Raw genomic sequence first — 27,812 nt, 5'->3', positions numbered from 1 at the left:
ACAACTTTAATGCCGGTAGCTCACAAAGTAGAATTTTTGCTCACAGGACTCGACAGCTTAGAGGGAGCATTGCTCACAGGGTGTCTGTGGTGGGGAGGGGAAGGGAAAGGAGTTTGTAAGCCACTCTGAGACTCCGAGTGAAGGGCGGGGTATAAATCCAATCTCTTCTCTTCTTCTTCTCAGATTCCCTACTGTGAGAATCCGGGTGGACAGTCAAGTGTATTCCACCCAGGCCACCAGGGCAAGGTTGGTCTAAGGCTAATCTGTGTGCTAAGATTACAAAGATATACTAAACTCATTATCGATGCAACAGAATACTGTCTCCAATACTAAGACCAAGTGACCAGAAATAGACCTTTGTTTCCCGGTGCTTAAAAAGGTAATCCTGTAAATGCTTCCTGTTTCACTTAAGCCCTAAAAGCAGAGCAGAATAGTTATAGAAATATTCTTTAAGGTTTTACATTCTGGGTGCACAGTTACAGTAGCTTCAACTACCTGGCTAGGGATACACTTGATACCAGTTCCACTGACTGACCAGTGTGTCCAAGTTTATTTTCATGTTTAAGAATACCCCAGCCTTCAAAAAGATCTACATGAAATATATACACCCTACTCGGGTCATTTCCTGCGGGAGCGCACAGGAGCAGAGCTCCGGCAGTAAGGAGCCCAGGGGGCGGGCACATGCAACAAGGCCCGCCCCCTACTCCCAGCAGCCCTCAGTTGAGCAACGAGGAGCAAGAAGCAGCCAGGTAAATTGCAGAGCCCCCCCCCCGGCCCGCCTTCAGGTACAAGCTCTCCCTCCTCTGTGAGGGCAGATCTGCACGTCCCCCCCCCCAATAGCTAGCAATCCAAAACAGTCCAGTGGAGCCTGAGCGGTGGGTGTTGCCTTCTGACACACTTCTGGTGATGTCAGGTGGTGTGGCATATGCAAATAAGTTATGCAAATAATTTATGCTAATGAGCTCCTGCACCTCTTTTTCTACGAAATGACCCCTGATCCTACTTCACATTAGTTTTGATTAACTCCCTTTAAGTACCAATGAAAAAGAGAAACAAATCAGCTCTATACAGTCTAACCATTAATTTTCAACATTTCTACTTGAAGAATGTGTAATCTGGTGATTAAGAACATTAAGCACAGCCCTGCTGGATCAGGACCAGTGGTCCATCTAGTCCAGCATCCTGTCTCACACAGTGGCCAACCAGTTGCCCAAGGGCAAAACAGGGCATAGAGGCGGCAGCCTTCCCCTGACATTGTCTCCTAGAACTGGTATTCAGAGGTTTTACTGCCTCTGACTGGGGAATTTTAAATTTGATATTGTTTACATGGTAGGAATATAAAAATAAGCAGGCACTTAAAATGCAAACAAAATTCACTTTAACGTTCCATAACCAAGTGGCTGATACAATTTTTATATACATTTCTCTGATAAATTAGGAGCTGCGGTGGCTCAAGTGGTTAAGACGCTGAACTGCAGGCTGTTCAGCAGTTCAAGACCCGAGTGTGCCACATGACGGAGTGAGCTCCCGTCTCTAGTTCCAGCTCCTGCCAACCTAGCAGTTCGAAAGCAAGAAATTGCAAGTAGATAAATAGGGACCACTTCAGTGGGAAGGTAACAGCGTTCCGTGCACCTTTGTGTTTAGTCATGCCGGCCACATGACCACGGAAATGTCTTCGGACAGCGCTGGCTCTTCGGCTTTGAAACGGAGATGAGCACCGCAACCCGAGAGTCGGAATCGACTGGCTTTCGAGCAAGGGAACCTTTACCTTTACCTCTGATAAATTATTTTGGAGGGTTTTTGTGACACTATTACAATCACGCACACACAAAAATGAATGATGCATTCATACCTTTATCTCTTAGACTTCGTGGGCTGCTAGTTACTTGAGAATATAGTAGTAAGCTGCACATATAATCACTGTCATTATTATTTTTGGGGCCATCGAGTCACAACTGTATGGCGAATCTGTAGGGTCTCCAAGGCAAGAGACGAACAGAGGTGGTTTGCCATTGCCTGCCTCGGCTCAGCAACCCTGGACTTCCCTGGTGGTCTCCCATTCAAATAGTGACTAGGGCCAACCCTGTTTAGCCAGGAATATCTGACAAGTACTGGCAAGCCTGGCCTATCCAATAGGGTTGCCAGCCTCCAGGTGGGGCCTGGAGATATCTCATTTTTACACCTGATCTCCAGCTGACAGAGATCAGCTCTCCTGGAGAAAATGGCTGCTTTGAAGGGCAGGCTCTATGGCATGGTACCACGCTGAGGCCCTTCCCCAAACCCTGCCCTCTCCCGGATCCACCCCCGAAGTTTCCAGGTATTTTCCAACCCAGACTTGGCAACCCTACTATCCAGGTCAGGGCCATTGTCAATTACACCACTATATCTGCTATTCTACCTAGTGGAAATAAATTTCAGAACGATCACAAAACACCTACTTATGTCTAAACCCAGCCACAGAATAAATCACACATAAGAGATCTTGACTCCACGACTGACAGAGCAAAATTTAATTGTGCAGATCTTTCTTGTAAATACATGTGGTTTAACAGCACCACTAAAAGAATACGGTGTTAGAAGGGCAAATGGGAGAAGATTCCGTCGGACTATGGACTCCCTTTTATGACTGAATAAGAAAGAAATACAAGGATATGAACTTCTCAATATTATAATAGGAAGAAGCATTTATGAACTTTTAAAATTTCACAGTCTATCTCTTTGTAATGTGAAATGATAAGTAGAGAATATTTACACGTGGAAGACTTATTATTTTTGTTTTCTTCCCCTTCCCCTTCCCTATTTCTGTATACCCTAAAAACTCAATAAAACGTATTTATATTTTAAAAAAGAATACGGTATGATTTCTTCAGTACATAGTAGTTTCTGACATTCATGCAGTTTTCTCTTAGCATCTTATGGCTACTATTCCTCGGCAGAAACACAGCCTCTGTAGGCTCAGGTTAGGACCAACTACAAGAATACAATCCGTCCGGGACTTTTAGCGCGCTAAAAACCCTATCTCCATTGTCTGCGCAAATTATATTATCCTAGAGGGGGCAGCATCATTGTACAGACGCATTGCTTTTCAATCTAGACAGTAATCACAGCTCAACGAAAAGCTTCAATCGAACAGAGCGAAAACTGTTTTTACAAACATGCAGAGGCAGCACCCATCTGCTCGCAGCACATACGACTACGTGCGCGCTTCACCCAAAGCTGTCTTGACGAGAAGGAGCCAGACACCATTACTTGGTGACAACCACAATATCACTAAATTAAGCAAAACTGATCGGGGAGCAAACATTACTCAAAATCGCGGCAGAAGGTATTTAGTTATTTGCAGTCGCAGTTGTGGTTTAGGGGCCCACTCTCCTGCCGGCAAAGCCAAATCACTTCGCACAAATTGCGACCTGGCAGAAAAACAACAACAAAAAAAGATTCTGCTGTCGATAGTTTCTTAAGTATAGATACAAAACATGCTGCAAATACACCCCTTCAACTCACAGCCATTCCAAAGAAATCTAAACCCACCACGGGCTGGGAAGCGTCAAACACTCCATGCCGAGGAGACCCCCACCACACACACACACACACTGATCCCTCTTTCTGAACCTGGCCAGCTCCACTGTCTGCAGTTCTGAGGGCAACCTGAGGAGTGACCCATATAGCACTCCCCACATACAGCCTGGTCCCTGGCATGGCACTAGGGTCACCAACCTCCAGGTGGGGCCTGGATATCTCCTGGGATTACAGGTTATCTCCAGACTATGGAAATAACTTCCCCTGGAGAAGACGGCTACTTTGGTGGATTCTGTGACATTACACTCGGCTGAGCTCCTTTCCCCACCACCCTCAGGCTCCACCGCCCAAATCTCTAGGAATTTCCCAAACTGGCAGTTGGCAGCCCTACCTGGAACTCCTGCCCGTAGCTGCTTAGAGGCCGGCTCTTCTTCCTTCAGCATTTGGTAATTGGGAGGCCGCATGTATGGAGGTTATACTGAGGCACTAAAATGCTAGGAGGGATGCAGGTCTTAGGAACTGTTATTCGGTAAAATCACACAAGGAGCGTGCCTTACACTGAATCAGATGATTGGTCCGTCAAGGCCAGGATTGTCTACTCAGGTCCCTGCCACACAGGGGGGGGGATGAGTGTCGGGACACTCCCAGAGCCAGACCCCAGAACTGATTCCTCAACTGAGGGGGAACTGGAAGACCGTGGAATAAAGGCCTCCTCTAAAGATGAGCCAATGGGGGGGGGGGGGGGGGGGGGAAGCCACAGAAAGAAGAGCGCCGCAGCTGAACTGCGCATGTGTGCGCATGCGCAGTTTGGTGGGGAGCCGGGATTGATACGCACAATGGGCTTGCTGCGGTGCTGCAGGTAAGTCCTCCTCTGTAGGAGGTTCTTTTTTGCAGCGGGTTTTCCGGGGTTAGGGCCGGATCGGGGATGGGTGCGCGCCGCTTCCCAGATGTTGTGGTGAGATCGCGCCCGTTTGCTGCGCCCCCGATCCGTCCCTCTCCCGGCCCAAAACCTTCTGTGTGACCGGGGCCTCAGACTGGCAGTGGCTCTCCAGGTCTTAGGCGGAGGTCTTCCCCACCACCCTACTGCCTGGTCCTTTTTAACTAGAGACGCCGGGGGTCGAACCTGGGACCTTCTGCATGCAAAGCAGAGACTCTTCTGCTTAGCCACTGCTGCTCACTTTAGTGCAGTGGCTTTAGAGAAGGGAAGGGAATGTAACAGCCACTTGGGCATGGGAGGTGTGGCAATGAGAGAAGTGTTGCTGTGCGGAGATGTGCAATGTCACAAGGCTCACCCCATGTATAATCTCTGGCCCAGCCTGGGAGATCTCTCACTATTATCTCTTCTTCAGCCATGACACTGCATAATGCCAGGTCAGCTTAACTTAAGAGACAGGTAGCAGTTCACTGATCTGGAATGCATAACAGATACCTGGCTGGAACGTCATGGCATCACAACTGGATCCAACAGGATACTCAGTTCACCCTCAGTCCAGAACGAAGGGGCTGATTGTGGTGGTGGTGATTATCCAGGCATCTTTCCCCTTGAACAGGTACTCATGGAATCTACTACTGATTGGGCGAACTGTGGGTTGGGCACCAGGGATTCATCAGGAATTACCCTAACTGGCTGGTTTACCATCAACTATTCTGGCCTCCCCTGTTCATGGCCCCTTCCCCAGTGCCCTGCTGCTTTAAACAATACCATTTGGGCACTGGAGCTTCCTGGAGTATCTATATCTATCCGACATGAGGCACGGGTTCTTCTGTTATTGCATATTGTGCCTGTGACGACCCCTTAACTGGGGAGGTCTGGTTTCCCTTTAAAAGTGTTCTTTATGTTTTTCTCTACTGGGTATTCCGGCTGCCACCAGGAAATTTATAAGACTTTCCAAACCTTTTACTATAATATTTCTCACTGGGTAGGTATACCGAGGGTTTAGGCGTTCACGAGGGTCTATGTGCTTTCTAGGAAGAATTTCTTTCAGAACTGGTATCTTAAATAAAAGTAGATTTATTGATATTTCACACACTTTTCTCTCCCACTGTCAGGGATCTGGGCATGTAACTGTGTAATACTTTTTTTCTCTTTAGGGTTACTGTTTCTTTATACTTCAACTTTTCATAACACACACAAGACTTCTCTCTCTCAGACCTTAAAACGAACAAACTGCTTAACTCTTTTACTACACGGAACCAAATTATCCCACACAGGGATGTGTCCTTCTCTCAGACTTCAGAACTTAACTAACTGCTGTTCCTCTCACAGAACTCAGAACTTGACTGATTAACTGAACATCAACTGTCTTTCTCAACTGTCATCTTTAACTGACCCTCTTGATAGACATTCAAATCCTCCACACCGCATCCATTCCAAAACCCCTCCCCCTCTCTTTCACTCACCAATCATATCACTTGCCTGATTCCAGTACTCTAGATTATCATCACAGCCATGCAAACCAAACTTTTGAAGCCACACACACACAGTTAAACATGAAATCATTACAGTGCCATTTACTGTTTTATTGGTTTTATTGCTCTTATTGTTTTGTGGATTAGTTTGCCAGCAGGTGCATGAGCCAAGCTGGCAGAGCTGATCTTCAGCCCCTCGAGCACCAAGATTTACTCTTCTGGAAGACCAATATCCAGGCTCAGTTTAAGCTATTGAAGGCTTTAACCTTTAAAGCCCTATGCGGTCTGGGACCAACAACCTTCAGGATTGCCTCTCTCAGTACGTCCCTCGTAGAGCTCGACAGATCAAGATATGCTGGTGATCCCTGGCCCTAAAGGTGTTCATTAGCCTCAACCAGAAGCAGAGCCTTCCTGGCTCTGGCACCGGCCTGGCAGGACACTCTCCCTTCTGAGACCCAGGCCCTGCGGGACTTACTGTAGTTCCGTAGGGCCTGCGAAACAGATGTTCTGCCAGGCCTATGGCTGAGGTGGCAGAGATCTATGTATATGGGCCTCCCCTGTACGGTTGTCATCAACATTGTCTTTCGTCCGCCTGTTTCCCCCAGTTATCAGCTGTCATCCACCTGCAAGCATATGGGGAGCCTATGTGGAAGCATATGAAGATGGATTGGTTTGAATGGCGCCATCGATTAGGGCTGTTGACTGTTGATATCAATTGTTTTAGTGTGACTGGGTTTTGGTAACTGTTATATTTTAAATACTGAAATGTTATTTGTTGTTGTTGTAACCCGCCCTGAGCCTCCTTGTGGGGGGAAAGGGGGAAGGAAGGAAGGAAGGAAGGAAGGAAGGAAGGAAGGAAGGAAGGAAGGACTCCTTCAGATATCTTGAGTGGATTTATTTACTGAAGTCATTTATACCCCCACCTTTCTCATGCCTGCATGGGGTCCCAGAAGGTTCAATCCCTGTTATCTCCAGTTAGAGGGATCAAGTAGTAGGTGAGGAGAAAGAACCTTCTCTGCTTTGGATGCTGGAAAAACCACCACCAATCACATTTAGACAAATCAATATAATATATTCATTTGAACCACCCAATGACACATATCAGTATGCAAGCTTTTAAGCTCGCTAGAGCTCTTCAGCAGGCCCGTTGTTATGGGGGGAAACCTAAAAATTAAGAGGAAAAAGGTAGATTTTTTTCCCCAGGCTATGTTCTTAAGACTTGGTCATGCCAGCATTTGACAAAGATGATGTGCCAGCCTGTCCTTTTGAATTACTGTTGGTTCTTAGAATACAGTACAAGGCCTGTATTGTGTGTCTGACGCAGAGCCGATTCAAACAGAGCTGGTTTCAAGTTACTCCAGGTAGGAGGCAATAAATCAATTCTTCTCCATAACAAAAACAAGTCCAACGAATGTCTCTGACGTCTCTCTAAATCAGCAAGACTCAAAAAAATTGCTTTTTGGAAAAGAGACGAGAAATCACTCGGAAGTCGCTGTGTAAACTCAGGAGATTCTTGTTCGGCTTGTTTTTGCTACCAAGATAATCAATTGTTCAAAGCCACCTGGTGTAGATTCCAGTAGGAATCTCAGCATGGACTTAAATTAGTCCCTCATGAGCTATTGCCAGTTATAGAAACTTTATGAAATGTTTTCTGATGCCCTAAACCAGGGTTGATAAAAACCAATGATTTTTTTAACAACAACAAAAATCAGATTTTTGTAAAATTTAAATCAGGTGTTTTAATTTAAATTGGATTTTTAAGAGAATGCTTTTTTGAGGAAAACGCTACCTAAAGATAGTTTTCGACCTAAGATACATTGTAGTCCAAAGGTTATTCATCATGAAATATGGATTCGTTTTTAATTATGTAGCATGAGGCTGTGCATTCGTGCAAAGTTTAAATTTTTAATAAATGAATTCCATTAATCCATTCACAATGTCATGCCCTCCCAGAGGTTCCTGAGAGATTATTTGGGGCAATTTTTCTGTCTAGATTATCACAGATGCTTGGTTGTGCATTTCTTAAAACTGTGGATTTGTGTCTGCAGCGATAACATGCCTCTTCTCAGCAAAAATGTTATAAAATACACATACAGAGATGAGAAAAAGACCCTAATCCCATTGTTCCTCTGCAAATCTACATATACAGAATCAACCCCTTACCGCTTAAATGCTATGTTTCAAGAAGTTCAATTAATAGAAGATTGTTTGGCGTGGAATAGATCTGCACAAGGAACTAAGTGTGAGGGGGGGGGCAAACAGTAAAAATGAAAGTGAAACCTTTTCAGCAAAATACTCCACAAGTCTGCGGATAGCCAAATCCACAGATCAAGGTCACGCAGACTCTAAACAGATTTTCAACAAACTTGCAGAAAAATCTGAAATCTTTTAAAAACTGTATGGGAGGGAGCAATTCCCCCAAAAGTAAAGTAGCATTATCTCCGCAAGCACAGAGAACACACTTATCTCTACCATTCAGTAGTGAAGACTTATGGGGCATGACACCAGGAGCCTCACGGGGCATGGCGACAGCAGCAGCACAACCCATGAATTGTGCTGGGCCCAGCAGCAGCGGCCACACAGCCCAGAAAAGCCCCCGAGTCGCACTGGGCCCTATGCAAAAGTGGGGGGACAGAATCCCCCCCCCTGCAAGTATCGTGGGCCCACACTTGTAGGCATATAAATAAAAAATTTAGTCAACCAATCTGGTGAATTCATAACTTTACTCTTCATTTTGGTTTACTAATTTGTATTTGTTGTTTTAGCACTCTTCCCCTTCCTAGTTCTCTAATGGATAAAATGTACCTGTATATATCACGCAACTCCTAGTGATAATTGCCCAGAAAACATTAATTACAACTCTGAAACCTACCAATCTTGCCTAATATTGTACTGGCAATGGCATTCCTTCGCTGTTATTAGTTTTATGAAACAACTCAGCTTTGGAAATGGAAAATTCCCTGCAAAAAAACAAAGCCCTGAAAAACTGTCTAACCTTCCTCCCCCCAACTCTGATCCCTGGTCCATATTCCCACGGATAATTAACACCCACAACAGGTGACAACTTATTCCTTCAGATCAATGGTACAGCTATGGGCACCCGCAGGGCCCCACAGTATGCTAACATCTTTATGGATGATTTGGAGCAAGGCTTCCTAAACTCCTACCTATTCACACCTCTCTTATACCTGCAATACACTGATGACATTTTTATGGTCTGGGCACATGGTAAAGACGCCTTGGACATATTCCACCAGGCATTCAACGACTTTCACTCCACCATCAACCTGACAATGAACCAATCTATGCAAGAAATACATTTTCTGGACACTACTGTCAAAATACACAATGGATGTATAGACACCACCTTATACTGGAAACCTAATGACCGACAAACACACCTACATGACTCCAGCCACCATCCTAAACATACCAAACGATCCATTGTGTACAGCCAGGCTCTATGGCACAGCCGCATCTGCTCCAGTCCTACGGACAGAGATTCTTACCTGAGGGATCTACAGCAAACCTTTTTGGAACTAAAGTATCCACCTGATGAAGTCAAGAAACAGATTAACAAAGCCAGAATGGTACCCAGAGAAAACCCGTTGCAAGACAGGCCCAAAAGAGACAATAACAGAACACCATTAGTGGCCACATACAGCTCTCAACTGAAAACAGTTCAACGCATCATCAGCAACTTACAACCTCTAGTGGTTAATGGCAGTCCTCTTTCACAAGTACTGGGGGCCAAACCTTTGTTTGCGCACAGACAGCCTCCCACTCTCAAACAACTCCTCAGCCACAATAATACAACATCCAATTTGAACATAGACATTGGTACCAGAGCTTGCAATAAACCCAGATGCCAACTTTGCTGCCACCTACACCCAACAACGTACTCACTGGACCCAACAACATCAACTACACCATTTCAGGCTTATTCACTTGCTCATCTTCTAACATTATCATCAAATCCCAACAATGCCTTTCCGTTCTCTACATAGGGCAAACATAGGTAGCCAAACCCTACGCCAAAGGATAAATAGACACAAATCTGACATCAAGAATCACAAAACTGAGAAACCTGTAGAACATTTTGACCTCCCAGGGCACTCAGTGGGGAACCTCAAAGTAGCAAAGGAATTTCAGAAACAGACTGAAACAGGTGATTGCTGAATTACAAGTTATCACAACACTCAGGATAACGAAACCTCCAGGGCTTAACAGAGATATCAGGTTCTTATCTTACTACACATGCTAAGTCACTCAGTTCTCACTTATACCCAGAATTATCTTTGTTGATCTTAAAGGTGCCACTGGACTCAAACTTAGTTCTCACTTCTGTTGTTAACTCTTTTATTATATGTATGCTACTTGCTGCTATTCACAGACCTTACCAACAGCATTATTCCAGTCTTAGTGGCAGATGCCTGTGGATTCCAATTAGCCCTTCCTGGCAACTAACCCACCCCACCTATATGTAATGCTTGAGGGAATCTGTTTCAATGTATCTGAGGAAGTGTGCATCTACACATGCTAAGTCTCTCAGTTCTCACTTATACCCAGAAATGAACTTTGCTGGTCTTGGAGGTGTGACTGGACCCAAACTTAGTTCTCACATCTGTTTGCTAACTCTCTCTTTTTTTCACAAAAAAAATATTTTTGGATATAACAACACGTTTAACATTTTCTTTCTTTTGGTATCTGTTTGCTAACTCTTGTATTTGTATCATTTGCTGCCATTCACAGGTCTTAACGGCTTGAATCCAATCTCAGCTGTACTTATTGCCCAGTTCCTTATGCATCTCAACTCTAACTAGCCCTTCCTTGCAAATAACCCCCCCCCACACACACACATACCCTCTCTCTACCTACATGTAAGGCTTGAGGAAAACTGTTTCAATCTATCTGAGGAAGTGTGCACGCAGAGGAAAGCTTATACCCAGAATTAAACTTTGCTGGTCTTAAAGGTGCCACTGGACTCAAACTTAGTTCTCTCACATGTGTATTCATAGTGGAAAAGTGGATTTCATTGTGGCTCCATGCAGAGCTGTGCCTCCCGAAACCCAGGCAAGGCAGAAGTAGAACATCTGCCTTCCCCTGGGCTTCAGCGGAGCATCCAACCCCCCCCCCCCAATACTGCAAAGGGTGCCTGAACGAGAGGCCCTAACAGAGAAACTAACTTCCATCTCATCCTGTCGAGAGCACCATCAAGTATTCCAGAAGGAAAAGAAACATGTGTGATAGTGTGTGTGTGTGTGGGGGGGCTCTTTGCTCATTAATTTCAAATTAATGAAAAGGGTTGGAAGAAGAAAAAGGAGGGAGAGGGAGGGGAATTGGTTTTCACTACCCAAAGGAGTCTCAGAGCAGTTTACAATCTCCTTTCCCTTCCCCTCCTCACAACAGACACCCTGTGAGGTAGGTGGGGCTGAGAGAGCTCTCTTGAGAACTGTCCTTGAGACAACAGCTCTGAAAGAACTTATGACTGACCCCAGGTCACACCAGCAGCTGCATGTGAAGGAGTGGGGACTCAAACCTGGTTCTCCAGATTAGAGTCCGCCGCTATTAACCACTACGCCAAACCACTAATATTATTGACTTTAAAGAAACAAAAAAGGATGTGTGTTCAATGTGTCTGTCCAGCTTATTGTCTAATGAGAAGGCCCTTCCAAACAGATGCCTCCAGGTGAAGCCTTGGTGTGCGGCGGCGGCATGGAAGAGGGACCCCCTCGTACCAAGCCCTCTTTTCATAGCTACTTGATTTCACCAGGAGAGAAGGGGGGGGACATTAAAGAGCAACAGAGTGCCACAGAGAGGCAACTGCCTTTGCCAACCATCACTAAGGAAGCCAGGGGACCACCATGTAGGCAGGACACCCCCTCATTCCTTATTAATGGTAAACTATCCTGGAGGATACAGGCTAAAGGCAGGGCTGCAGCCACACAGAACCCTCTCCACAACCTTCGATCGTTCACCATTTCGTGCCTCTTGATGTACGGAATCAAACGGCTGCCCTTCGGCAAAGCAGCCCAAAGGCTTAAAAGAGGGTGCAGAAAGTCTAAGCATCTTTTGAGATCTTTGACTGCCATATCAAGACAACTGGAACGTCCATATTAGCAGGGCTTTTTCTGTAGAAAAAGCCCAGCAGGAACTCATTAGCATATTAGGCCACACCCAACAGCAGAAACTCATTAGCATATTAGGCCACACCCCACGCCAGCCCTTGGACAGCATGGGGAGGCATTTAAATGCCTCCCCAATCCTTCCAGGGGTCCCTGGCCCTCCCGCCTTGGAGTCACGGGGGGGGTGTCGCTCTCTCGGCCTTCCCTCTGTAGCCACGCACGCAGAGGTTTTGGCTGTAGTGGGCGTGGCCAACTCTGAAGCCAGCCGGAGCTCCGTTCCTGTGCGTTCCTGCCTCAAAATAGCCCTGCATATCAGAATCATAGAATCATAGAGTTGGAAGGGGCCATACAGACCATCTAGTCCAACCCCCTGCCCAATGCAGGACCATTGATAAGGTCAAGGATCAATCCTGAGAAGATCTGAGAAGATCCCAGGAAAGTGTCCTTTAGACTGTACTGTAACTCATGCAGAAAGCACAAAATGAAATACACACTCCAGAGATCACAAAGATTCAGGAAGCTTCTGGATCAGACCACTGAGGTCTGGATTGTCTGTTCAGAACAACGGCAACTCTCTGGGGTCTCACGTGAAGGTCTTCCATATCATCACATCATCTATTACCTGAACCTTTCAACTGGAGGTGCCAGGGACTGTACCTGGGAGATACTGAATATCAGGCAGCTGATCTACTCATAGGAGCCCCATCCCCATTCCAGACTTTCAAGTTTCACAATGGTTTTGGTCCATGTGTTCACCAAATCTAGGCTGAGAAAAAAAATCTTAAACCATACTACAGACAACCAAGACCGTTGCTTATATATACGAAGACGAAGAAGATGTAGTAGTAGTAGTAGAAGTAGTGGTGGTGGTGGTGGAGGAGGAGGAGGAGGAGGAGGAGATTGGCTTTATACACCACCCTTCACTACCCAAAGGAGTCTCAGAGCAGCTTACAATCTCGTTTCCCTTCCCCTCCCCACAACAGATACCCTGTGAGGTAGGTGGGGCTGAGACAGCTCTTGAGAGAACTGCTTTTGAGAGAACTTATGACTGACCCAAAGTCACACCATCAGCTGCATGTGGAGAAGTGGGGAATCAAACCCAGTTCTCCCAGATTAGAGTCTGCACTCCTAACCACTACACCAAACTGGCAAAATCAACGAAGAAAATATAATAAAATCAGGCAAGTGGCATAAATTCAGTCACTCTTTGAAGATGACCCACAATTAAAACGTCATTGAAGCGATTTCTGGTTTATCCTTTAATACTATTTTCTTTTTCTTATTTCAGTACAATCTTCAAGGGAATACTGCCATCTAAACTGTAGCAACTATTAATATTTCTTTGGACTTTTGGGGGGGGGGACCAAGGGTAAGAGAAACGGTAATGCAGGAGAGAAACACGAAATGAGAATTTGATCCTCCATATCTTAAGTCAACCATCAATAACAGCTAAAGGTCTGTTCTGAAACACAGAAAGCTGGGATCAATATGAAAGTTGTACCTAATGCCATTTGCAAGCTTTATTATGAGTGGAAAAAAGGGATAAAAATAAACTACTACAGTAATACATTTATAGTTAAGTAATCCATTACTTGTTTGAGACAGACAGGAAAAGGGTTAGGCCTGGCTGCTATAATTTATGATCCGGTTTTTAATGTCCACGGGTTAAGACATAACATATCTAAACGCCTGTTTAGAATGAGTTACTTTAATTTCTATTTAAATTAAAGTTACTGAATAACCAGTTCCCCACTTTGGCTCGAAGACTTTCAAATCAGGCACTACTTAAAAACTTAAAAAGCAGAGATCTTGTGTAAAGAGAAAAAAAATCCATATAAAGTGTATCTAATCAAAAGCATCATTTCTAGGGTATATAAAATATTATGACTCTATTGTGAAGAAGAACAGCAGGTAAAGATGTAAGACAAACCGGGTTTAACCTCTGCAAACAATGACCTCTGGTGTCTGGGGATTCATGCTGAAATACGGGAACGATTTCTCACCGGGTGTCCAGCTGAGAGAGAATTGTTTCAAATCTATGAACAGACTAATACCGCTCCGGCATCGGTGCAAAGGGTAACACACAAGCTGGGCTGCCCTGACCCTTAAGAGAAACTTAATGTGTGGAAATGGGTAGCTGACACTTCTTTTCACAGCATGGAGGTAAATAACATCACCTGGTATGTAATATCCCATTAAGCCTTTATTCGAGGGGCGGGGAAGATCGAGGTTTGTCCGAGCGAAGATGTAGGTTTCTCTGGCATCTCAAACTGATAGTTTCGTGTGAGGGTCACCTTGTTTAAGGGACGCTGGAAGTGCTCCCCTTGGAATAGCCTGGAAGACGTCTCCTGCATTTCTGTTTCCTCCACCAACCATTCATCCTCCTCCTTGTCCGGGCCATCCTCAGTAGAGGCTATCACCTCTCCTGACCCGCCGCCTAATTTGGACTGATGGCTTCTGAGCCTTCTAGTGGCCATGTTGTAACTTGGCCTACTGGCGGGCACCCATTACCACCCTGGGTGTTAAAGGGGGCACCCTATGCTAGTGGGAAAGGCCATGGTCCGCTCGTGACCAGCCACATCCACTCCGCCCCTGCCGGATATGGCCCTGGGTCGAAGGGGCCCGGTGCCATGCTTTGATCTGCTGGCATGAGCAGGGCATATTGGGATCCATCTGCATGGCTGCCTGCATTTACTTTATTTTATTACGATGGTGATGGTGTTGATAAAATATTACAACAGAATATGTAAACTCCAGTTTGGTATAATCTGTATACAGAAGTTTGTTTGTTAATGTTGACCTCACAGGATTTTGGATTGTAATATCCAACAATGGCAATAAAGTTTATTAAAAACTAAATAAATCTGCATGGCTGCCCCCCCCCCTCGTAAGTCTGCATTTGATTGTTCCCAGGGGGAGTCCGCTCTTGTAACTCTCCGAGGGCCCTGGGACTGATCTGGGGTGGGGGTGGCCATTTTACCTTAGGCCGGGGCCCGTTGACGGGGGGGGGGGGGTGTTGTAGCTCACCACACAGGCTGACCGACCTGCTGTCAATCCCGGCTTCCTTGGACTCCCTCTGCTCGACTACTACAGTTCGCGCTGCCACGGCACCACTCATGGTCGTGTGTCAGTGCTCTGTGTGGCGAGGGAGCCGTAACCTGAAGCTTCGGGTTGCTCACCTCACACGGCCAGCCTTGCTGCCTTTGGAGGGCTCTGTGTGGCCACCTCTCGAAAAAAATGGGGGGGGGCTCTCCTTCAACTTTTTCTTTCTAATCCCCTCAGCTGTTTTCTAGTCCTTCCGCTCATCCCTGCTCTGGAGAGCCAGTCTGGTGTAGTGGTTAAGAGTGCTGGACTCTAACCTGCGAGAAACGGGTTTGATTCCCCACCCCTCCACATGCAGCTGCTGGTGTGACCTTGGGTCAGTCACCGTTCTCTCAGAGCTGTCCTCTCAAGAGCAGTTTCTGCCAGCGCTCTCTCAGCCCCACCTACCTCACAGGTGGGGAGAGGAAGGGAAGGTGATGGTAAGCCGCTCTGAGACTCAGAGTGAAGGGCGGGGTATAAATCCAATCTCTTCTCTACTTCCAGGGCTTCCTTCTCTAGTTGAGACTGGCAGGCAAGGCTCACAACTCTTTCCTTGCAACATTCCCCACCACCACCACCACCCGGTAATCTTCTTGCATCTTGGGGCTGCCTATTGAATGTCTGCTTTTCTTTTAAAAGTTTACTTTCTTTGGTGCTTTGGCTTGGCGCAGAGCTCAAGCCTCCTACCTAAGTATTAAAAAGGTAATGGTAAAGGTTCCCTTGCTCGAAAGCCAGTCGAATCCGACTCTAGGGTTGCTCATCTCTGTTTCAAAGCCGAAGGGCGAGCGCTGTCCGAAGACGTTTCCGTGGTCATGTGGCCGGCATGACTAAACACCAAGGGGCACGGAACGCTGTTACCTTCCCACTGAAGTGGTACCTATTTATCTACTTGCAATTTCTTGCTTTCGAACTGCTAGGTTGGCAGGAGCTGGAACTAGAGTCGGGAGCTCACTCTGTCATGCGGCACTCGGGTCTCGAACTGCTGAACTACCGACCTTCCACAGCCTGCAGTTTAGCGTCTTAACCACTTGAGCCATGCTACCCAAAACTGGAGGGTCAGCCTGCGATCTCTCCAATAGGACCTGTGCCAAAACTGGCATCGCCCTACCTGAGCGAGCAGAGGCGTGACCTAACCAGCTGGATGACTTCCCCCTGACAGAAGGAGAATGAAATGTTCGCCCACTAATTTCTGAATGTTGCAATCTTCGACGTCAGCGTTGTGGCGATTTATTCTCCTGCACAGAGACTGATCTGTTGGTACTACACAGACCCGGCAGACGGGCACAGTTGGCAGATACACGTTACACCGGAGGATAAGCACGATAAGATGAACAGCTCCACGTTCTGTACCAGAAGTATTGCGGCCATATGTTCCCTCCCTCAGTTGGAAAACACAAAAGAAGTCTTGCAAATGTAACAACCCGAGACTGCCAAGTGACAAGCACATATTGTGCCCGAATACGTCTGTCTGTGGGACTTGTTACGGAGAGGAGGGGGAGAGACTTCGATCTAGCCAACTGAAGTTAAGAATGGAAAGGAGATACCTTTAAAAAAAACAAAACAGCAAAAGGCCACTTCCTCAAAGATTTAATACATTTATATACTGCCAGCCAGTCAGTGCTTTCAAGGTCAAGCTTTCAACATAACTCAAACACAAAGAATAAAAAGTACCAACAGAAAACTTAGAACAAGCGTCATCTTAATACCCCAGAAGACACCGAAGGCCCAGGAAAACAGCACTCTCTTCCCCTTTCTGCCTGTTGAGCAGAGACCAGGAGGGAGAGTTCTCCAAGCCAGGTGCCACCATGCAAAAGGCCCTGTCCACAACAGCCACATATGACCCTCATGCAAAGGAGCAGTTCACACACCTGGTGCCCCAACCTGCTTTATGAACACCTCCTATGACAAAACAGTGACATGAGTTGAAACTCAGAAATAGTTTTCTCTATATCTTGGCAGGTCAAGTTCACACAAGCCATCAGGGAAGGTCATTTTGCTAGATTAAGTTAGATCACCTTCAAAGGCAATAAGGGCTGGATATATGCAGGAAGATTCAAAGGCCGCAGAGAGAAATCCAGGCAGGTCAGTCAACCTGACGAACAACTTGCATGCAAACACCATGCCAAAAGTGAACCACCTCCTACCAGGGCGCTACTAGAACCCTGGCTTTGGGAACAATGACTGGATTAAAACAAAGAGCCTGAGATTCATGGAAGTGCTTGTCCATGCAACAAGCCAGTCCACCTTGCCTACCCCGTCTGACTCACTCTCAAAGCTATTCCCCACAAGGCTCCACAAATAGCTTTTCTAAGCAGCTGCCCCTTTGGCCTTTCCCTGCGGGCGAGACACTGAGGGGGCAAATGGGGAATGGGAGAGAGAGAGAGGAGTGCCAGGGTACGGCTGCTTCCGCACAGCAACAATCCTCACTGCCACATTTGCAGTGGCAACGGAGCATCCGCACAGCCGCTTTCCCCCATTCTTTCCTTCTCTTGGCCCCCAAGTGCCACCATGTCCCCCTACACCACAGGAGGGCTTTTGTGGAATCAGAACTTTTTCAGCCCCGGCCCCAGCCTGGCGGAACACGCTCCCGACTGAGATCAGGGACCTGTGGGATTTATTGCCATTCCGCAAGGCCTGCGAAATGGAGGTTTTCCACCAGGCCTTTGGTTGACGGGGTGGATGTCAAATAACATCAGCCTCCTTTGCTCAAGCGACCCACAGCTCTACTTATGTCTCGGGTGCCCAGCAGGGTTCCCTCTAAGCTGAGTTCGTGTGAGCTAACTCACAGTTTTTTAGCCTCCGGCTCACACATTTTTGTCTTCGCTCAGGAAGGAGGGCTCCAGAGCAAACTAATTGATGCAGCAGCCAAATCGCTCGCTCACAGCTTTAATACCAGGAGCTCACCAAGTAGAACTTTTGCTCACAAGACTCCACAGCTTAGAGGGAACATTGGTGCCCGGACGGAGTGATCTGTTTATACCGAATGCACTCCGCCCTCCTTGGCATGAGCCCAGCAGACACTGAAAGAAGAAATTATTTGCTGTGCTGTTAGCAGATACGGAAATGAGTTGACTTAATGTTAATGGCTCGAGCTGATGTTTTAATGAACTGTTTTATTAATTAACGTAAGATTGTATCGTTGGATTATGTGCTGTGCCCTGCCCTGAGCCTGCCTGTGGGTGCAAGGTGAGATACAAGTCTCAAAGATAAATAAATAAATATATATAAACTTGCTAGATCATTATAGCACAGTGGCCTTTCCATCACAGGAATGGAGCATTACAACATTATTGTGCTACAGCCATGCTGATTATTTTAAAAAAATCCTCCAGTGGCACCGGGGAGAGCAGGTGGGTGACCCAAGGAAAACGGAACTGGTGAGGATAAGCATCTTCCAAAACCTTCCTCTACACATGGTGTACAAAGGCTCTTTACAGTCTTTCCAAACACACTGTTATCAAACCAAGCTTTGGGAAAGGTCACAACAACGTAGGGGGAAACCCAGGAAGTGGTCGAGCAAGGGATGAGAGTGTGCAGATAGATGCTCAAGAAACCTCCCTGCAGTCTGGAGACCCAACCGGAGCAAAACCTCCCAAGGGGAAGCGACCAAAGCCAGACCCGTGAATCCCGACCCCACCACCACCGCCCCCCATTCCCTCTCACTTGCCAATTGCAAAAGACCGCGTCCCCTCGCCTCTCAAGCAGCTGCCCAAATCTGTCGCGCCTGAGAGCGGAAAGGGTTGCCAACAGCACCCGGAGAAACATGTCCTGCACCTTTAATACAGGCTTTAATGCTTGGAAACGGGCAGCCAACGCTTTCCATGAAGATAAATCACATCATCGCTGCATCCCTCTACTGAAGTGGCAGCAGGATTTTCCTCCAGGTCTGTTGGCAACCCCTGGGAGCCCTTCCCTAGAGCCCCTTCCAGATAATTGGGGGGGGGGAAGGCGGTTGCCAAGAGTCTCCCCCCTCCCCGGGCCGCCCTCCCCGCCGGGGTCTACCTCGCGGGGCTGGGGCCGGGGGCAGGGAAGGGAAGGGGAGGGGGCGGGGCTTGCCTTCGATGGCGATGACGTGCTCCCGGATCTGGCCCTGCAGCGCCGGCTCCTCCACCCGCTCCAGCAGCTCGTAGATGGAGTAGATGTTGGGGTGCACGGACTCGAAGCGGCCGATCTCCGCCCGGATGGCGGCCGAGTGAGCCAGCTGCTGCTGCTGCTGGTACTGCTGCTGCGGCGGAGGCGGCGGCGGGTAGTTCATGGCTGGCAGGCACAGGGCCCCGCGCCCGCCCCTCACTTCATCGCCAGCCGCCCGGAGGGCCAGCAGGCCAGGCCATGGAGACGCCGCCGCCCAGCGCCCTCACACGCCCCAGCCCGGCCTCGCAAACACGCAGCCACCCGCTTAGCCCCCCGACGACAGCCAACCACCGCTCGGCCAGGCGGGCCGCGGACACGCCCCCTAGCGGCGCCGGGGGGGGCGGGGACCGGGGCCGCGGCATGCTGGGGGATGTAGTTCGCAGGCGTCCCGGCGCCGGGTTCCTCCCGCTCTGATGGAATGGAGGGAAAGGGGGGGACGCCCCAGAGGTTCATGGGGATTGTAGTTGCGAAAGGGACGCGGTTCCGCAGCCCGTTCGGCGCTGGGCAGGCGCCAGTGCTCCCTCTAAGCTGTGGAGTCCCGTGAGCAAAAAGTCTACTTTGTGAGCTCCTGGCATTAGAGTTGTGAGCGAGCGATTTGGCTGCTGCATAAATTGGTTTGCTCTGGAGCCATCCTTCCTGAGCTAAGGCGAAAATGTGTGAGCCGGAGGCTAAAAAACTGTGAGCTAGCTCAGCTTAGAGGGAGGCGCGACTGTCCTCCGTTGGTCCCGCCCACTGGCGTCCAGCCTTGCCTTAACCAGAAGTACTTGAGGTAGCCGGTTCTCACGGAGGTGGGGAGGAGCCCTTTCAGTTTTTTGGCGGGGGTTCAGGTGTCTGACATAGGGCATTTTTGCACATGCTAAATAATTCAATTTCAATCCACTTCGGTTTGCAAGTGAATTTTGTCATTTCACAGTTAATATTCCTAAACCGCCCTGGGCCTGCCTTGGCGGGGAGGGCGGGCCATAAATTAAATCAGTTTTTTTAAAAAATCCAGTTGCAAAGTGGATTGAAAGTGTGTTGTTTAGTGTGTGTGTAAGCGCCCATAGTGTTGCCAATCGCCAGGTGCTGCTTGGAGATTTCCTGGAATTACTTTATTTGTTGCTATCATAGATCAGCCAACATTGATAACCCAGGGTGTCATCAGCTGTGAGTTCCCAGGTCCCCTCCTCATGGGCATAGGCGTAATCTTCGTGGGGGCGACGGGGCGTGAGCCCCCGCCGAAATTTTCAGGAAGGTACTCAGCCTCCCCCGGGAGCCACCCTTGCTCCTAGCAAAGCAATGCCTCTGGTCCAGCCCCAGCCCCCCCCCGGGAAATTGGAAAGTCTACACCCTTGCTCATGGGGGGGGATCAGGTGGTGTTCCCAGACGTTCCCAACATGATGATGTCACCTGGAAGTGACACCATGTCAGGGACATTGTACGGTGATGCTCTGGTTTGGGGTCAAAACTCTATGGTAAACCAGCTTCAAATCATAGAGTTTTGCTCTCAGAGCATCGCCACATGGAGGTTGGCAATCCTAATGCGGTGCCATCTAGGATCAGTTAATACCAGGAAAACAGCCATTTTCTCCAGGTGAGATTTCCAGCCACTACCCGGAGGTTGGCAATCCTATTGCAGTGCCATATAGGACACTCTTCAAAGCTGCCATTTCCTCCATGAAAATTAATCTCTGGAGAGTTTGCAGCTGGCTAAGTCTTTTTATTAGATTTGCAGCTGGCTAAGTTTGCAGCTGGCTAAGTCTTTTTATTAGATTTGCTTGTACTATTGAAGTCAGACTATGTGACGGAATTGAAAATCTGGGACCAGCAGAAAGTAAACACAGAACACTGCTGAGTCATATGACTGAGTGAGGAGGGGGCCATTTAGCTTGGAACCCTCAGTGATTGGCATTTACTGGACCAAACGGTCGGTTTGGGATTTTGGGCAGTTGGAAAGAAGCAGTTAGTAGGAGGTTGATGAGTGGAGTTAGCAGAGAGGAGTCAGCAAACTGAGGAGCTCTGTGAAGGAAGCAGACCTCTGTTCTGTGTGAACAGCCTAATAACAGTTGGAAGAGATAACTGGGGCTGAATAGTCTGGATTACTGAGTCCCTCTAAAGGAAAGAGGACAGTGATCAGACTGGTGAAAGGTTAAACACATCAGTTGTCACAAACACCCAAATACATTGCTCCTAAAGGAACTGGGAGAGGTGGTTAAGAGAGGGCTGAGGAACGGTCTGGCAGAGTCAGGACAACTGGTTGGTGGCCAGTTGGGCTCAAAAGGAGCCAGATCTCAAAAGCCAAAGGTTAACCACCAAGCAGTACACGAGAGTATGATTAGGAAGGTGTTTAGTGAATTGTTTAACATCTGTGGGATACTGGAAACAACAAACATACTGCTGAAGTGTAAACCAAGCCAAAAGTTCAAGTCTGAAAAGAAACAAATTATCCTCTGCATATATTTTCCATCCCCCTGTTGTGTTTTCTATAAATAAAGCCTGTTCTGTTTTGAAGTTAACAAGCCGTGGTGCCTAACTCTTTAATAAGTAAAACAAATACCCCGAAGAGACTTTTGCAGATTTGTGTAGGGGACTGGTCAGGAAAAACGAAATCTAACTCTGACTAGGTCCGGACACGCAGACCCTCACAGAACTGACTGTATAAGGGGGGTTCGTGTCATAGACTATTACATAGCTTTGAAATTTTATTGTATGTACATGTGGGTTGCCACTCCCCAGGTCCTGGCTGGGGTTCCCCTGGCTTATGGGGCTTCTGCCCACCACCAGCCAGCTGGCTGGCGGGGAAACCCCACTCCCAAAGGGCAACATTGTGCAACGTCCCCAACATGGTGCCGTCACTTGGAAACAGAGATCAGTTCACCAGGAAAAAATGGCTGCTTTCGAAGGGGGACTCTAAGGCATTATAACCTCCCCTTCCCAACATCTCTAGGTACCCCCCAAGCTGGATCTGGCAAACCTACCAGTAAAACATGAATGGTAGGTGCTAAGCTCTGAAGAAGAAGAGATTGGATTTATACCTCGCCCTTCACTACCCAAAGGTGTCTCAGAGCGGCTTACAAACTCCTTTCCCTTCCCCTCCCCACAACAGACACCCTGTGAGGTGGGTGGGGCTGAGAGAACTTTGACACAAACTGCTCTTTTTCAAGGACAGCTGTGCCAGAGCTTGTGACTGACCCAAGGTCACATCAGCAGGTGCAAGTGGAGGAGTGGGGAATCAAACCCAGATTAGAGTCCGCGCACTTAACCACTACACCAAACTGGCTATTGAAAGGCAGTGGATGACTGACTGGCATGCAGTTTTATTTCCAGGAATTTTTAAACTGACAACTAAGGAGACAATACCAGAAGAACTCTTAATAAATAAAATATTAATCATGTAGAGGTGAGGAGACAAGGACGCTCAAGAGATGGTTTATGGTTGTTCTGGCTCCTCCTTACATGAAATCAATGAAGCCTTCAGTAGTTCATCTGTGCTGGTGTTTACTTCCTGCGGAACTGTTGACTGGCTGCCTTTCTGGACGCTGGAACAATCGCTGCCTGTGAAAAGAGAATGAGCCGGCTGGAGCAGTGATGTGGTGCACAGGAGGAAGAGATTTATGCGACTGAGAAAGATTTGGCAATGAATTCATGGGTATTTTTAGACCCAGCAGATTTCTTGCCAAATTTTTTTCTCCTCTACAACTGCATATCCAGTTTAACAGTTGATAACCCATGTTGTAACCAATTTTTTTGAGACTTGAGAAAAACATCTTGGTAAAGCTGAAGCTCAAATACTTTGGCCACCAAATGAGAAGGGAGCACTCACTGGAGAAGACCCTGATGCTGGGAAAGACTGGAGGTCAAAGAAGAAGGGGACGGTAAAGGATGAGATGGTTAGACAGTGTTACCGATGCAACAAACGTGAAGCTGAGCAAACTCCAGAGAAAGGCGAAAGACAGGAGGGCCTGGCACGATGTGGTCCATGGGGACGCAAAGAGTCGGAGTCGACTGTCCAACTGAACAACAACAACAAAAAGCTGTGCAAATTAGACTGTTTTTAAAAGCAGCTCTAAACTCACGAGAAATACAGTTTCAGTAACTGGGAACTCATTGCAGCGAGAACTGTTGCCTGAAGATCAGTTGTCATAGTGGCAGATCTCCAGCCACCACTACTCCTCTGAGAGTTTAAAAATCCTACCAAAACGGGGAGTTCCTCCTTTCTGTCTTGACAAGCAACCTCAGCCTGGTATTATTTATTTCCAAACTTTATTAAGGGTTTTTGAAACCGCCAGACAAAGCCCAGCCTATTGGCCTTCAGTAGGTGATTTATTTTCATTTATTTATTTAGAACATTCATTAGCCGCCTTTCTACCTTATAGAAATGCAAGGTGGCTTACAATGTAAAGGTAAAGGTTCCCTTGCTTGAAAGCCAGTCGAATCTGACTCTAGGGTTGCTGTGCTCATCTCCGTTTTATAGCCGAAGAGCCAGCGCTGTCCGAAGACGTTTCCATGGTCATGTGGCCGGCATGACTAAACACCAAGGCGCATGGAACGCTGTTACCTTCCCACCGAAGTGGTACCTATTTATCTACTTGCAATTTCTTGCTTTCGAACTGCTAGGTTGGCAGGAGCTGGAACTAGAGATGGGAGCTCACTCCATCATGCGGCACCCAGGTCTCGAACTGCTGAACTACTGACCTTCCACAGCCTGCAGTTCAGCGTCTTAACCACTTGAGCCACTGCAGCTCCAGGCTTACAATGTACATAAGAATAAAAAACACTAAAATAGAAGAATAGGTTTTTGTACCCTGCTTTTCTCTGCCTTAAGGAGTCTCAAAGCGTTACAATCACCTTCCCTTCCTCTCCCCACAACAAACTCCTTGTGAGGTAAGTGGGGCTGAGAGAGTTCTGAGAGAACTGGTCACCTGACAGGCTGCATGTGGAGGAGGAGTGGGGAATCAAACCCGGTTGTCCAGATTACAGTCTGCTGCTCTTAACCTGTGCACCACTAGGGATGGTCACAAACTAAAGTTTGTGACGAATTCTGGCCTGTTTGTGGTTCGCAAAGTGAAATTCGTGGCAGGTCAACTGGCATGAACTTTCAAGTGGTTCATGGCGGTTTGTGAATGCATACATTGACAGACTGTCTCCACTCAGTCTAATGTTTACCAAACTTCAAAGCAACAGGGGGCAGAACTTGGAGGACATATTGAGGAGCATACAGAGGTTTCCTGCGATTTTGATTAATCTAGCTCGTGTGCTGTACACTCCTGAACCTCCGAACCTTCAGCTGTCAAAATGTCCACCTGTCATTTCCACAGAAAGCTCTTTCGTGGAGCATAAATCAGACCCCGTAAATCCAATCCTCTCCAAACTTGGAAGGCAGGTAGAAGAGAGTTAGCCGGAGATCCCTTCTGAGTTTGGTGTCTCTAGCATGCTGCAGGAGGCATTCTACCACATCACAAACGGAACTGGTTTGTTTGGCAGCTAAAAGTTCATGACAGTTCGTGGTTTGCAAACCGGTCATGCCACGAACCACGAACCGAACAGCATTTTCCCAATTCATGCCCATCCCTACACACCACTAGTTAAAATCAATAATTTAAAACTCTCCGTAGGTGGAAGAACTAATCAAATGCCATCATGAATAAAACTGTAGAAGATGGCAGGAAATAACTGAATTGAAGGCTAAGATGGCAGGAAAGAACTGAAGGCTTCTGTTAAGCACAGCGGTGAGAGCGGCATGCTTTCTTGTATCTCCACCCATTTGACTAGGAAATGCTGCCCATGTAAGACCTCTCTGGGTAAAAGTGGCTTGGATTCACAAGGCTGAAGTTGGTTCCTGGTTCTATCAGTGATTTCCATCAATGGAGAACTGGTTCTTGGATGGAAGTTGCTTGTGGCAGAGATGGCTGGGGGTCTTCTCCTGACGATCCGGGGGGGGGCAACCCTAAGAGTTCAGCCCCTGGCATCGCCAATTAAAAGGCCCAGGCAATTGGTGATATGAAACACTCCTGCCCGAGAACCTGGAGAGCTGCTGCCAGTCTGAGTAGACAATACTCACTTTGATGGACTGATGGTCTGATTCAGTATAAGGTAGCTTCATGTGCATGTACCTGTGTAGGTACTTAAGTGGGCTTCTGCCCTCATGGAATTCAATGAGCTTTCACTGATTCTGGCTAACTGATGCCTACTAGTGGTGCGAAGCCCACACATTCTACATAAAATGTCTGATATATAAAATGTCTGATATATTCCCATATGGAGCAGAGGTCCATCAGTGGCTATTAGCCACAAGGTATAGATAGGGACTCTGGGGCAAGTGATGCTCTGTCATCTTGGTGCTTGGGGGGGTCAACAGTGGGAGGGCTTCCAATGTCCTGGCCCCACTGGTGGACCTCCTGATGGCACTGGTATTTCTGGCCACTGTGTGATACAGAGTGTTGGACTGGATGGGCCTTTGGCCTGATCCAACACTGGCGTCTCTTATGTTCTTATATATATTTGATTCCATGACACCTTCATTGACCTCAAACACCCCACCCCACCCCATGGTAGCACAGATTCTTGGAGTATGAAAGTCTGTGCTACATACCAGATTCTAGGATTCCACCAAGCATGAGAAGAGCACACATAGCCCTTATCCAGAGGAAACCCTGCAAGCGCTTCTGTTGAAAACAATACCGCAGGTGTCAATTCCCAAGCAAGCTCTCATAAATGTTAATGACCACAGGACTTTCATAACCACAAGCCTTGGTAGTACCATGCTATGCAGAATCCTGTTCAGGTCTATCGAGTGGTGTTAAGTCTCAAGAACGTGTTCTTGGGATTGTACTTTTATGGTGGCAGCGGAAAGTGGCGTCAAGTCACAGCTAACGTATGGTGACCCCGCTGGGTTTTCAAGGCAAGAGACGTTTAGAAGTGGTTTGCCATTGCTCTGGCTCTGCGTCATGACCCTGGTCTCCCTTGGAGGTCTAAGAACCTAAAAAGGTAAGTCAAACTGAGTAGAGGGCCAACAATTAAAACTGAATGTCTAAATAATATACAAAAATATATGTATTCATTTGTAAAGGATTAAAAAACATATCAGGGCCCAATCACGCCTCATGTAAAAAATTCCAAAATCATATATATACAAGGGCCAGTGGACTTGACCTGACATGTTTCTTGGAGGTCTCCCATCCAAATACTAGCCAGGGCCGACCCTGCTTAGCTTCTAAGATCTAATGAGACCGAGCAATCCTGGGCTCTCAGGAGGCTTTATTGGCAAGCTTTTCTTTTACGAGTCTGCTCGCTCGCTTTGGGATTCTAAAGCCACTATAATGACGGGGCTCTGAGCAAGTGGAATAATTTACCATGGGAGCAAAAATGTGTTGGTTTCCACGCTACATTAGAAACTGCAGAGAAGGCTTGACAATCAGGATTGGCACAGATGCTGTGTACCTTGCAGATGTTCGGTGTCCAGGATCAGTGTATTTGGCACTTAGTAAACTGTCTCACTGGAAGCACTTCTCATTTTTAAATTCAAGGGACCGATAGTAGGTCTGTTCTACATTGTTTACTGGTCTCATAACTGCAATTTCTTGGCATCCTACTCAGGACAAAAATGAACTGGCTTTTAATCGCGTGACAGGCTTTGGCAATCAGCTGGCTGCAGTTGAAAAGGAGGCTTTGATACACTGGAGGAATATCAGTTCAGTCCAGTTTATTCGAGGGAAATGTTTTTTTAAAAAGCGCCCATTGGCTGTTGGAGTCTCACAATGTAGCCATTGAGTCTCTGTTGCACAGGGAGACTGTAAAACAATGGTAACATGTAAAATACATTAATATAAGAACAGTTAATACACAACAGAGCAACATAATGTGTAAAACATTTTGTGTATTTAAAAAATGAGATGAAAAGTGCAATTTTTCCTAGACACAACAGATGCTGGAATGTGTTTAGCCGTGGCTTCTGTAACTGTTCTGTCATTGCGTGGAAGAAATGTTTAAAATATGTTACTCTGCATAACAGTAAGGATAAATTGCCAGAACAGGAACTAGCAAGGAAGCTATGGGTCTAGCATACAACTTTCCCGGGGGGGGGGGGGAGAAGTGGGAGCTTGACTCCAATGTCTGTGGTCCACATATGAATTGTCTCTATTCCAGGGGTATCCCTGCAAATAGAAGTACCTACTGATTTACTGGTTGTTTTAATCTAGATTTTAATTGGAGAAATTGTATATTCTACAAGAGGGTGACCCGCAACATTCGCGGGGGGGGGGGGGGAAGCAGCAGGAGTCGGGAAGTCAGCGCTGGTCTCTCTCCCTTCCCCCCTCTAAGCTGTTAAGTCTTGTGAGCAAAGATTCTACTGTGTGAGCGTACTGGCATTAAAGTTGTGAGCGAGTGATTTGGCTACTGCATAAATCAGTTTGCTCTGGAGCCCCATCCTTACTGAGTGAAGACAAAAAGGTGTGAGCCAGAGGCTAAAAACTGTGAGCTCGCTCACACTCATTCAGCTTAGAGGGAACACTGGACTGGAGTCACTCTGTATATAATAGGTGGTCCCCCGTCCCCTTTCTCCGCATGATA

The 27,812-nt window shown here is 47.2% G+C and overlaps 1 protein-coding gene across 2 annotated transcripts in view; it reads right to left on the bottom strand.

The window, feature by feature from the left end:
* Positions 1–19,510, bottom strand: part of LOC107123193 (arf-GAP with GTPase, ANK repeat and PH domain-containing protein 1-like) — a 440,455-nt gene extending 420,945 nt beyond the window's left edge. For both annotated transcript variants that reach the window (XM_015426385.1, XM_015426386.1), the window contains exon 1: positions 19,191–19,510. In XM_015426385.1, coding sequence (XP_015281871.1) covers positions 19,191–19,389 — 199 coding nt within the window. In that variant the 5' untranslated portion in view covers positions 19,390–19,510. The remainder of the gene's footprint in view (positions 1–19,190) is intronic.
* Between the last annotated feature and the right edge of the window lie 8,302 nt (positions 19,511–27,812).

Source organism: Gekko japonicus, unplaced genomic scaffold, assembly GCF_001447785.1.
Source record: "Gekko japonicus isolate JY-2015 unplaced genomic scaffold, Gekko_japonicus_V1.1 scaffold769, whole genome shotgun sequence".
NCBI lineage: Eukaryota > Metazoa > Chordata > Lepidosauria > Squamata > Gekkonidae > Gekko > Gekko japonicus.
The sequence above is the reverse complement of the archived record's forward strand: the minus strand, read 5'-3'. Positions and strand labels throughout refer to the sequence as shown.